Below are 12,291 nucleotides of genomic sequence, written 5' to 3'. Positions count from 1 at the left end.
AAAAAAAAAAGATTTATCTATATTATAGGATCAAACTGACATTAGCAACTTGAAAGATTATATAGGAAACTTAGGGAGCAGTGAGTTTATATTAATAGAGGAAGAACAACTCAGAGAAGGATGGTGAGAAAGGTTGCACAACTCTAAGAATGTAATCAATACCACTGAATTATACATGTAGAAACTGTTGAATTGGTTTATGCTCTACTATGTGTACTCAACAACAAAAATTTAAAAAAAAAAAGACAAATATAATCCAGACTGGATTCATTATTATGTACTTTCTTCCTTCTGACTTTAAAATAAATTAAGACATCTTCATGGACCCCTAAAAATATCATGGGCCCAAGGCCTGTGCCAACTCTCCCTCCCATCAAATACTGTTCCTCATCTGTGCTTCATATCTCAACAAATGGTACCATCACTCATCTACTTTGCCCAAGACTGAAATCTCTATTTTGTCCTCAAGTTTTCCCTCTCCCCACATGCAATCAATCCAAAGTCGTTCTACTTAAAGGCTTAATTATCTCTCGAACCTGCCCACTTTTCCACAGTCCCACTACCCAAACATCCCAATATAGGCCACAAACCTCTCTTGCCTAACCAACTGCAATAGCTTTTTACCTAGTCTTCCTGCCTCCTGTTTCTACTCTTCTAATGGATTTTCTATACTACTACAGCCTCTATCCCCACTTAAAACACTTTTAAAGCTCTTCAGTGGTCTTAAATAAAGTTCAAACTCTTTAGAATGCATTACAAGATTCTCCATTCCTGGCCTCTGTGTAGCTCCCCATCCTCCATCTCTGATTACCATCTCCCTGATACATACATCCTCAATTTATCCAACTACTAGAACTTTTTCAGGAGCTCTGGTAGCATAGTGCCTAAGGCACTGGACTGCTAACCAGAAGGCTGGCGGTTCAAACCCACCAGCCACTCCTCAGAAGGAAGGTTGGGCATTCCTACTTCCGTAGTGATACTGCCTCGGAAACCCAAGGAGGGGTCGCTCTGAGTCGGGGCCGATTTGATGGCAAATAACAACAACAGAACTTTTTCAGGACATTACTCACTCTCTTGTTCCCAAGCTGTAACGCAGGCTGTTTGATCTAGCTATAACACTTCCCGCTCCCTTCACCTGGCTAACTCCTCATACCCTTTAGGATCTAACTTAATCCAGGGCTTCAAACAAGTTCAATCCAGTTTGACCCTCTTCTGAGAATGTGCTTTTCTATCCCAGATATACTGAATCAGAATCTACAGTTTAACAAGATCCCCAGGTGATTCTTATAGATCTACTTTCTTATGGATTCTGATATATACATAAGAATCACCTGGGGACCATAATAGCAGAGGACATCAAGCTAAATTGGCATAAGATACCTGCACTTAGGTCACACAGTTACACAGGACAACCTGAATGAAACCTATAAACACTGAGTGAAAAGAAAACAGCTTCAGAGGACTACATACCATTTAACATCATTTTTTAAAGGACAAACACAAACCATGTATTGATTAGTGAACTGCACACATATGGTAAAACTATCACAAAAGCAAGCAAATGATGAACACAATTCAGAATAGTGGTTACCAACGGGAATGGAAAAAAGGAAGAGCACATATGACTTTGGTAATGTTCTGAATGGTGGGTTCACAAGCACTTACTTTGTGTTTTATAACTTACATGTTACATATATTCTTTTGTGTTTATCAAATATTGTGTAAAAATATTTTTAAATGATAGGTGAATGCACAAATGACTAACCTACATTACATACTCCTATCAACAGAATCCCATTTTTCCTTCAAAATGCCCCTCAGAAAGCTTGGTGAAAAAAGTTAGGCAGATCTGCTCTACCCACTGACTAACTTTGGGCAAATTACTTAAACCCTCTGAGACTCAGCTTTCTCATCTTAAAAATTTAGAATTAAGTGAGATAATGTACAGAACCTGCCAGGGTGATGACTTTACTAGAGGAAACATGAGAAAGCTACACGACTCAGATCCTCCTTAAAGCCACATGCAGAGTTAGAGACTGAGCTGACATGATGATCCTGGTTCCAACACTCCACCGCGGTCTTTTCTCTCCTCTACCCTGCCTATCCTCAGCCAAATCCTGAACCACCTAGGATCTACTCCCCACATAGCTATAAACAAGAGGAGACTCCAAGTCAGGCACGTATTTCCAAAGAAGAGGTCAAGTCTCTCCCAAGCCCCAACAGCTGTGGGCAGATCCAAAGCCCCCACCAACGTCTGTCTGTTGGCCATTCTGTAAAGCAGTGAGGAAGCCTACAGGGGCAGAAGTCTAACGAGGCTAAACAGTTAGGCACACACATAATCAGGCAGGTTTGCTGTTCTGACTTACATGCTGACTGCTGTCCAGACAGGGTGGTCGATTGGTTAGCTGAGTCAAAGGTTTCCGAAAAGGTGAGAGGAAACACTCTTGGCTCTGGATCTCACCGCTGGATTTCCGTCTCTTAGGAGTCTACAAGAGAACCGGGAAAGTTTAAATCTAAAAGACTACAGAGATCACCATAATGGCCACTTAACATTCAAACTACTTATAAGTGTCAATAGGAGCTCTGGTAGCATAGTGCCTAAGGCACTTGACTGCTAATCAGAAGGCTGGCAGTTCAAACCCACCAGTCACTCCTCAGAAGGAAGGTTGGGCAATCTACTTCCGTAAGGATACCGCCTTGGAAACCCAAGGAGGGGTTGCTATGAGACAGGGCCGACTCGAGGGCACATAACAACAACATAAGTGTCAAGAACTGTGCTAAGTTTCCCAAGGCAGAGACAAGAGTACAGCTCTCCCCAACTCCCGTACCAGTGAAGCCACTTCCCAGTCAGTCCACACCATGGCAGTGAGCACACTAGCACCAAAAGCATTTTCAGGAGCAACAAGCTGCAAACAGCACCACTCATGACTCAGGTGCACAGAATGCTATCCCAAGTTCAGGTTTGAGACATATGTAAGTAGCAAAGGATAGTCCATGTGCCTTCCTCACAAGTAGAGGAGCCACCTACACACCAGCAGTGCAACTACAGACCAAACTCCATCAAGCCATCAGGCAAGAACCCATTTGTACCAGCTTGCCAAGGTGTACGAACTGCTAACGATAAGATAAGGCACACCTGAAACAAAAACACCTTTCCCTCTCTCTATATGCCTTTACTCACACACTGCCCCTGCCCAGAAGTCCCTTCTAGTCCTTCCCTAGCTGATCCTTTCCTCTAAATTAGAGCTCCAGTGGCCAAGCCATTCCTCATTGAACTGCTCTTTATGAAAGACACTATATTGTTCTATTTATTTTGGTTTGCACATGTCCTACCCATAGCCAGCCCCACCAAGCTTCCAAGGCACAAGGCCCAGTCTCAAATAGAACATACTGTACTTGAGTATGAGCTGGAGGAGGTGGGGCACCATCCCTCAAGTCTGTGGTCCAAATGAATTAAGAACCCTAAGACAGACCCAGAATATACTGTAACGCTGGGCAGGGGGCAAAGAGCTAAAGAGCAGGGAGCCTTTTTTTCTCAAGGTAGTTAAGGGCCCAACTCAATCTGCTCTTTTGCTTTGGGACACCCTTTCCCAACAGAACAACTGTGACTGTATTAGCTTTCAGTGAGTATCCAGAGGATGGAGATTTTATTATTTTGTTCATTGCTTGGTACAGAGTAAGCTTTCATTGGAATTGTACTGAATATATGAAAAAGACTTCAGGAGATAACTAGGTTCATCCCATGTTACCTCAGAAACCAAGTCCAGCTTCCTTTCTGCCCAACCATCCCTGCATCACCACCTTCCATAAGGGCAGAGTACTCACCTCAGCCCCAGGCTGCCAATCTTCATCATCATCAGATCTGCCTCCAGGTTTTCTCTTAGCCAGCTGGCTGGGAGCTAAGCTCCTCCTCTGTAAGGAAAGAACAGAAACTGAGCACCTGCAAGAATCTGGCAGCTTAGGCCCATTAGACTCAGGCACAGGGCTACCTCCAGTCCCACTGATCCACACTTACCATTCTGGGCCCAAGAACATGAAATGTCAAGTACCCATCTGCCAAAGATAGCTGAGAATGCAGGACCAGGGCCTGGTAAAGCAGGTGGCTGCTATATTACCAAGAGGATGGGCTCATTAAACCGTGCAGCATGGATGGCGAGGAGGCACAAATCCAGCCAAGGGCTGGAGTTTATGCCCAAATTACACCAACGTCAGTCACTGGTTATCCTCATTTACCAGCAGGGAGGAGACCAGGCAAAAGAGGAAAGGTCCCAAGCAGAAATGAGTAAAGGTCTGGATTGGGGGAAAGAGGCAGGTGGAATCCTATAATGAGCAGAGGAGAATTAGGATAATGGTCCCAGGTCAGACTTTAGAGTGGGTCGTAGGAGAGGAAGGCCTAGAGAGAGAGGTTGGGCTGAAAGTCTGAGGCCTGGGGAGGGAAAGGCGCCAGAGCACAGAGAAGGGGAAGTTCCCTGGTCTACTGAAGGAGGTCCAGCAGGGTTCCAGACGGGGCAGGCAAAAGACCCAGGGATAGGGAAGGGTCAGCGATGAAATGAGGAGCTTCCCCTTAGTCTTCCTCTTCGCAAAGCGCGCGTTAACAGCCGCCAGACTGCCTGCGGCGCCAGGCCGGTCAATCGAACCGCCCGCGGTGCTGCCGCCACACCACCCATTGGCTGCGTTCGATGCGTTCGGCGCTCGCGACACAAGGAAGGAGGCGGGGCTGGTGCTGCTGCGGCTGAGAAGTCTAGCCTCCAGAGCTGGAGAGGTTAAACTGACCTACCCGGAGGTGGGACATACGAGGAAGGGCAAGGCCCCAAGGTGGCGAGAGCAGCAGGGCGGGGTGAGCAAGGCGGGGCAGAGCCTTGGGGCTAACAGGCCTACTCCGAATCTGGTTCCTTAGAGGTTGTGAGGACTGAGAGTTAGCCGGACTACTTGTTGTTGTTGTTATGTGCTGTGGAGTCGGACCAACTCATAGCGACCCTTCCTTGGGTTTCTGAGGCAGTATCACTAGGGAAGATTACCCCATCTTCCTTCCGAGGAGTGGCTGGTGGGTTTGAACCGCCAGCCTTCTGGCTAGCAGTCAAGTACCTTAGGCACTACCCTACCAGAACTCCCCGACTGCTTGAGAAATGACTATTTGCACTGCACTGGGCCCACAGTTGCCACCTCTCAGCAGAAGGCTGGGGATTTTGAAAGGCGGCACATTTCTGCGATTTAAAATCGGGATTTGGAGCTGATCTCCCCTCCCCTATACCGGGCCTGGAGCAAGGGTCTGGGATCCTGTGTTGGAATGAGACCTTGCCCACCCCAGCCAGGCTCCTATAGGGGTCACTATGAGTCGGTCCGATTCAACGGCACATAACAACGACAAAAAAATGGCATTCCTTCTCCACAAGGTTATTCTGAGAATTAAGTAAATTAATATATGGGGTTTCCGAGGCAGTATCACTACAGAAGTAGATTGCCCAACCTTCCTTCTGAGGCGTGACTAGTGGGTTTGAACCGCCAGCCTTCTGGTTAGCAGTCAAGTGCCTTAGGCACTATGCTATGGGAGCTCCCAATATATATATATAATAGTGCCAGGTACAACCTAGGCTGTATAAAAATATAACTGTAGCATTTACTGCCAGTTGCTTCTAAGCTTCTTAGATAGAATAACTATTTTAATGTTCACAACAATGAGGTAAATTTATTATTGTCCTCATTTTATAGGTGAGGAAACACGCTCAGAGAGGCTGAGTAACTTGTCCAAGGTCACATTTAGTGATTATTGCAGGATATGAACTTGGGAAATCTCTCTGGCTCTAGAGTACTTGTTATTAGCCACCATGCTATGAGAAAGAAGGGCAAAGCTTGGTTTTGTGGGGCTTGAAGCTTTCGTAAATGTTGAGACCTTCTAAAATGTGGGCAAAATTAAAATTAGGTACAAAGGTTAATATTTATTTACAAAGAAAAAAATCACACCCAATTATGGAATCTTAGAGATTTAAGTCCCTTTCTTCTGAAGCTAATTTATTAGAAATGTTCTCGCTGTACTTCTTCCAAGACAGATTTGTTTGTCCTTCTAGTAGTCCATAGTATACTTAATATTCTTCACCAATACCATAATTCAAAGATATCAATTCTTTAGTCTTCCTTATTCATTGTCAAGCTTTCACATGCATATGAGGCAACTGAAAATACCATGGCTTTGGTCAGTCAGGTACACCTTAGTCCTCAAAGTGACACCTTTGTTTTTTAACACGTTAAAGAGGTCTTTTACAACAGATTTGCCTAATGAAATATGTCCTTTGTTTTCTTTGACTGTTGCTTCTATGGGCTTTGAAGCAAAGTGTTGTTGTTGTTAGATACAGTTGAGTCTGCTCTGACTCAGTGACCCTATGTATAATAGAATAAAACACTGCCCAGTTGTGCGCCATCCTCACCATCCTTGCTATGCTTGAGCCCAAGGTCACAGCCACCAGATCAGTCCATCTTGTTGAGGGTCTTTCCCCTTTTTTGGGAAATATATCCATCTCCAAGAACTGGTTCCTTCTGACAACATGACTAAAGTAGATAAGATGGAGATTCTTGCTTCTAAGGAGCATTCTGGCTGCACTTCTTTTAACACAGATCTGTTCATTCTTCTAGCAGTCCATGTATTTTCAGTATTCTTTGTCAACACCACAATTCAAATGCATCAATTCTTAAGTGCAGTGTGCTTATTCATTGTCCAGCTTTCACATGCATATGAGGAGATTGAAAATACCAGCACTTGGGTCAGAGGGACCTTAGTCTTCTAAGTGACATCTTTGCTCTTTAACCTTTATAGAAATCTTTTGCAGCAGTCTGTCTTCTGCTTTCTTGATTGCTGCTTCCATGGGCGTTGACTGTGGATCCAAGTAAAATGAAATCTCTGGCAACTTCAATCTTTTCTCCATTTATCATGATTGTGCTTATTGCTCCAGTTGTGAAGATTTTTGTTTTCTTTATACTGATTTGTAATCCATACTGAAGACTGTAGTCTTTGATCTTCATCAGTCAGTGCTTCAATTCCTCTTCACTTTCAGCAATGATAGTTGTGTCATCTGCATATCATAGGTTGTTAATGAGTCTTCCTCCAATCTTGATGCCACATTCTTCTTCACATAGTCCAGCTTCTCAGATATTTCCTCAGCATCCATATTGAATAAGTATGATGAGAGGATACACCCCTGACACACACCTGTCTTGATTTTAAACCACACAGTATCCTGTTGTTCTCTTCAAATGACTGTCTCTTGGTCTACGTGCAGAGCACAAATAAGTGTTCTAAAATTCCCATTCTTCATAATATGAATTGTGCAAAGATGTGGAATTAGAAAACCAAAAGGGAAAAACACAGTGATAGTTAAAATTATGTGTCAACTTGGCTGGGCCTGGTTTTGAGTGGATATAGTTATTCCCCATGACAAACCAAAAAATAAATAAATAAAAATACCAAACTCACTGCCATCAAGTCAGATCCAACTCATAGCAACTCCTCCTTGAATTTCCAAGGCAGTATCACTATGGAAGTAGATTGCCCAAACTTCCTTCCAAGGACTGGTAAACAACTCCATGATGGAATCTGCTGTGAGCAGCTGAGTAGCTTACCTTAGGGATGTGATCTGCTTCCAGTATATAAGAAGCTTTGAGAAAGGTCTCAGAGCTTTTTGCACATTTGGATCCTACATTTAGCTGAGTCTTCATTCAGCAGCCTGCTATGTTGCCTGCCATTCTTGGGACTGTTTCTGCACCTGAACTAGTGGCCTGCCATGTTGCTTGATAATCTTGGAACTGTGCCATTTTACTTGTCAGTCTTAGGTCTGTGAGCCTCAGCAGCCAGCAGCTGCTTGAACTAAGAGACACATCCAGCTCCAGTGGGCTGGAAGCAAGAGGCAGAGCTAAAGCCCAAGGTCAAAGGGCCTTCACCCAGCCCCTAGAGCTGGACTTTGAACTCAGACTTCTAGCTTCCTAAACTGTAAAAGAATAAATCCCTATGTGATAAAGCCATCCATCTGTGGTATGTCTGTTAGAGCAGCACTGGATAACCAAGATGAACACTCAGCATTTCTCAAGCCAAAAGAACTGGGGGAGGGGGGAATGCAAGCTTCAAGTTGCAATGTTGAAGAATTTTATGGGTAAAATGTTGAATGATGCAGGAAGCATCAAAAAGATGAAGAGAATACAAAGTCTCTGTACCAAAAAGAATGGTTGATGTTCAACCATTTTAGGACATAAGATCAAGAGTGAATATGAATAGCAGTGAAACACTAATATATTACTGGAAAACTTTATGAATAGCCCTGAAACATCCAATATAGTGCTGGAAGATGAGCCACTAAGGTCAGAAGGCATTCAAAATACAACTGGGGAAGAGTTGCCTACTCAGAGCAGAGCCGACCTTAAGGACATGGATGGAGTAAAGCTTTTAGAACCTCCATTTGTCGGTGTGGCATGACCCAGCATGATAAGAAATAACTGCAAGCATCCATTAATAATCGGAACATGGAATGTATAAAGTATGAATCTAGGAAAATTGGAAGTTGTCAAAAATGAAATGGAACTCATCAAGATCAATATCCTAGGCATTAGTTAGCTGAAATGGACTGCTTTTGGCCTTTTTGAATCAGACAACCATATGATCTACTATGCCAGGAATGACAGATTAAAGAAGAATGGTGTGGCATTCATCATCAAAAAAAAGTTTTCAAGATCTGTGCTGAAGTGCAATGCTGTCAATGATAGGATAATATCCATATGCCTATGAGGAAAACTAGTTAATACTACTATTATTCAAATATAGGCACCAACAACCAAAGCCAAAGATAAGGACATTGAAGATTTTTACCAACTTCTGCAATCTGAAATTGAACATGCAATTGAGATGTGTTGATTATTACTAGTGATTGGAATGCAAAAGATGGAAACAAAGAAGAATCAGGGTAGCTGGAAAATATGGCCTTCATGATAGAAATAACACTGGAGATTACATGATAGAATTTTGCAAGACCAATAATTTATTCATTGCAAATACCTTTTTTCAACAATACAAATAGTGGATATACATGTGGACTTCACCAGATGTAGTACAGAGGAATCAGATTGACTACATCTGTGGCAAGAGGCAATGGAGAAGCTCAATATCTTCAGCTGAAACAAGGCCAGGAGCTGATTGTGGAACAGACTATCAACTGCTCATATGCAAGCACAATTTGAAGCTAAAGACAATTAAAACAAGCCCATGAGAGCCAAAATATGACCTTGATCCCTCCTAAATTTAGAGAATAGATTTGATGCATTGAACACCAATGCCAAAAACCAGAGGAATTGTAGGGTGATGTCAAGAACACCATCCATAAAGAAAGAAAAAGGTTATTAAAAAGACAGGAAAGGAAGAAAAGACGAAAATGAATGTCAGAAGAGACTCTTTAACTTGCCCTTGAATGGACAGTAGCTAAAGCAAATGGAAGAAATGACAAGATAAAAGAGCTGAACAGAAGATTTCAAAGAGCAGCTCGAGAAGACAAAGCCAATTATTATAATGAAATGTGCAAAGAACTGGAGTTAGAAAACCAAAAGGGAAGAACACGTTTGGCATTTCTTAAGCTGAAAGAACTGAAGAAAACTTTTAAGCCTTGAGTTGCAATGTTGAAAGATTCTATGGGCCAAATACTGAATGATGCAGGAAACATCAAAGGAAGATGGAAGGTATACACAGTCATTGTACCAAAATGAATTAATAGATGATCATCCATTTCAGGAGATGGCATATGATCAGGAACCAATGGTATTCAAAGAAGAAGTCAAAGCTGCACTGAAGGAATTGGTGAAAAAACAAGGCCCCAGGAATTGATGGAATACACATTGAGATGTTTCAACAAATGATGCCACGCTAGAGGCACTCACTTTGCTATGCCAAGAGATTTGGAAGACAGCTACCTGGCCAACTGACTGGAAGAGATCCATACCTGTACCCATTCTGAAGAAAGATGATCCCACAGAATGTGGAAATTATCAAAAAATATCATTAATATCACATGCAAGTAAAATCTTACTGAAGATAATTCAAAACCGGGTGCAGCAGTATATTGAGATAAAACTTCCAGAAGTGCATGCTGGATTCAGAAGAGGATATAGAACAAGGGCTATCATTGCTGAGGTTGGATGGATCTTGGATGAAAACAAAAAATACCAGAAAGATGTTTACATATGTTTTATTGACTATGCAAAGGCATTTGATTGTGTAGATCATAACAAATAGTGGATAACATTGCAAAGAATGGGAATTTCAGAACACTTAATTGTACTCTTGAGGAAACTGTACATACACCAGGAGGCTGTTGTTCACACAGAACAAGGGGATGTTGTTGTTGTTATGTGCCATCGAGTCATCTCCAACTCACAGTGACGTTATGTACAACAGAACAAAACACTGCCCAGTCCTGTGCCAGCTTCACGATCCCTACTATACCTGAGCCTATTGCTGTAGCCACCGTGTCAATCCATCTTGTTGAGGGCCTTCCCCTCTTTCGTTGACCCTCCACTTTACCAAGCATGACATCCTTCTCCAGAAAATGATCCCTTCAGACAACATGACCAAAGCAGGTGAGACGAAGTCTGGCCAATCTCACTTTCAAGGAGCATTCTGGCTGTACTTTTCCAGGACAGATATGTTAGTTCTTTTACCAGTCCACGGTACTTTCACAAGACATGAATAGACATTTCACCAAAGAGGATATTCAGGCGGCCAAATACATGAAGAAATGCTCATGATCATTAACCATCAGAGACATGTAAATCAAAACAACAATGAGATACCATTTCACCCCAGCACTAATGGCAAAGTTCAACAAGACAGAAAATAACAAATGCTGGCAAGGATGTGGGGGGACTTTCATACACTACTGGTGAGGCTGTAAAATTATACAACCACTGTGGAAAGCAGTATGGCGATTCCTTGAAAAGCTGGAATTAGAAATACCATTTGACCCAGCAATCCCATTACTAGGTATATATCCTAAAGAAGTGAGAGCCAGGACAAGCACAGATACATGCACACCCATGTTCATTGCTGCACTATTTATAATAGCAAAAAGATGGAAACAACCAAGGTGTCCATCGCAGAAGAATAGATAACTAAACTATGGTATGTACACACGACGGAATACTATGCAACACTAAAGAATAACATAGAATCTGCAAGACACCGCATAACATAGATGAACTTTGAGGACATTATGCTGAGTGAAATAAATCAATCACAGAAGGACAACTATAGTATTAGTTTATTATTGTAAAAAGTCAAGGAAAGGTTTATTTATGGAAGGAAACTTTCTTTATTGGTTACCAGGGGTGGGAGGAGAGGGGAGGGAACACTACCAAAAAAAAAATAATAATAATAATACATTGACCCATGTCACTTTAGTTTTGTGTATTTCACTGTACATAAATTATATTTCAATAAAATGTATTTTAAGAAAAAAAATCCATTGCCATCAATTCTGACTCATAGTGATCCTATAGGACAGAGCAGAACTGCCTCATAGGATTTCCAAGGCTATAATGCTTGAGGAAGAGAATCTTTCTCCCATGCAGCAGCTGGTGGAGTCCAACTGCCAACCTTTTAGTTAGCAGCTGAGTGCTTAACTGCTGTGCCACCAGGGCTCTTTCACTCCTAAATACTTATTGTGGCTTTATTCATAATAGCCAAAAACTGGAAATAACCTAAATGTTTATGAGTGGGAGAATAGATTAAAATAAAGATTATAAAATTATAATTAGCAGTGAAAAGAAATGAACTACAGTATTAATATAGGCAGCAACTTGGATGCATCTCACAGACATTATGCTGAGTGAAAGAAAACTTGCACAGAGTACATACAATATATATTTCTATTATATGAAGTTCTAAAACCAAAACCAAACTCACTGCATCGAGTTGGTCGGACTCATAGCAATCCCTCCTTGGATTTCCAAGGCGGTATCTTTACGGAAGTAAATTGCCCAGTCAAAAGTAATTTATGATGAAAAAAATCATCACGTGGGGAATTGACTAGAAGGGACACAAGGGAACTTTCTGGGGAGATGGTAATGCTCTATATCATGATAGAAATGTTGGTACATTGGGTATAACTGATAAAATTCTAGATAAGATTTTTATATTTCAACATATATAAATTTTATTTGAAAGGAACTACAAAAAACTAAATGCAACCATGTTTTAGAAAATTAAGCATTTCTGCTCAAAGAACACCACAGACAGCATTAATAGACGGGTAACAGATGAAAAGA

The 12,291-nt window shown here is 41.9% G+C and overlaps 1 protein-coding gene across 1 annotated transcript in view; it reads right to left on the bottom strand.

The window, feature by feature from the left end:
• The window catches only part of RAD54L (RAD54 like), a 44,860-nt gene extending 40,068 nt beyond the window's left edge, over nucleotides 1-4,792 (bottom strand). The window contains exons 1-3 of the mRNA XM_042781769.1: nucleotides 4,778-4,792; nucleotides 3,826-3,912; nucleotides 2,367-2,486 (exon numbers count right to left, since the gene is read on the bottom strand). Of these exons, the coding sequence (XP_042637703.1) occupies nucleotides 2,367-2,486; nucleotides 3,826-3,912; nucleotides 4,778-4,792 (222 nt within the window). The remainder of the gene's footprint in view (nucleotides 1-2,366; nucleotides 2,487-3,825; nucleotides 3,913-4,777) is intronic.
• Nucleotides 4,793-12,291: the final 7,499 nt, after the last annotated feature.

The sequence above is a fragment of the Orycteropus afer genome, unplaced genomic scaffold (genome assembly GCF_000298275.1).
Source record: "Orycteropus afer afer isolate SDZICR_OR568_19922 unplaced genomic scaffold, OryAfe1.0 scaffold00169, whole genome shotgun sequence".
NCBI classification, from domain to species: Eukaryota; Metazoa; Chordata; class Mammalia; order Tubulidentata; family Orycteropodidae; genus Orycteropus; species Orycteropus afer.
The sequence above is the reverse complement of the archived record's forward strand: the minus strand, read 5'-3'. Positions and strand labels throughout refer to the sequence as shown.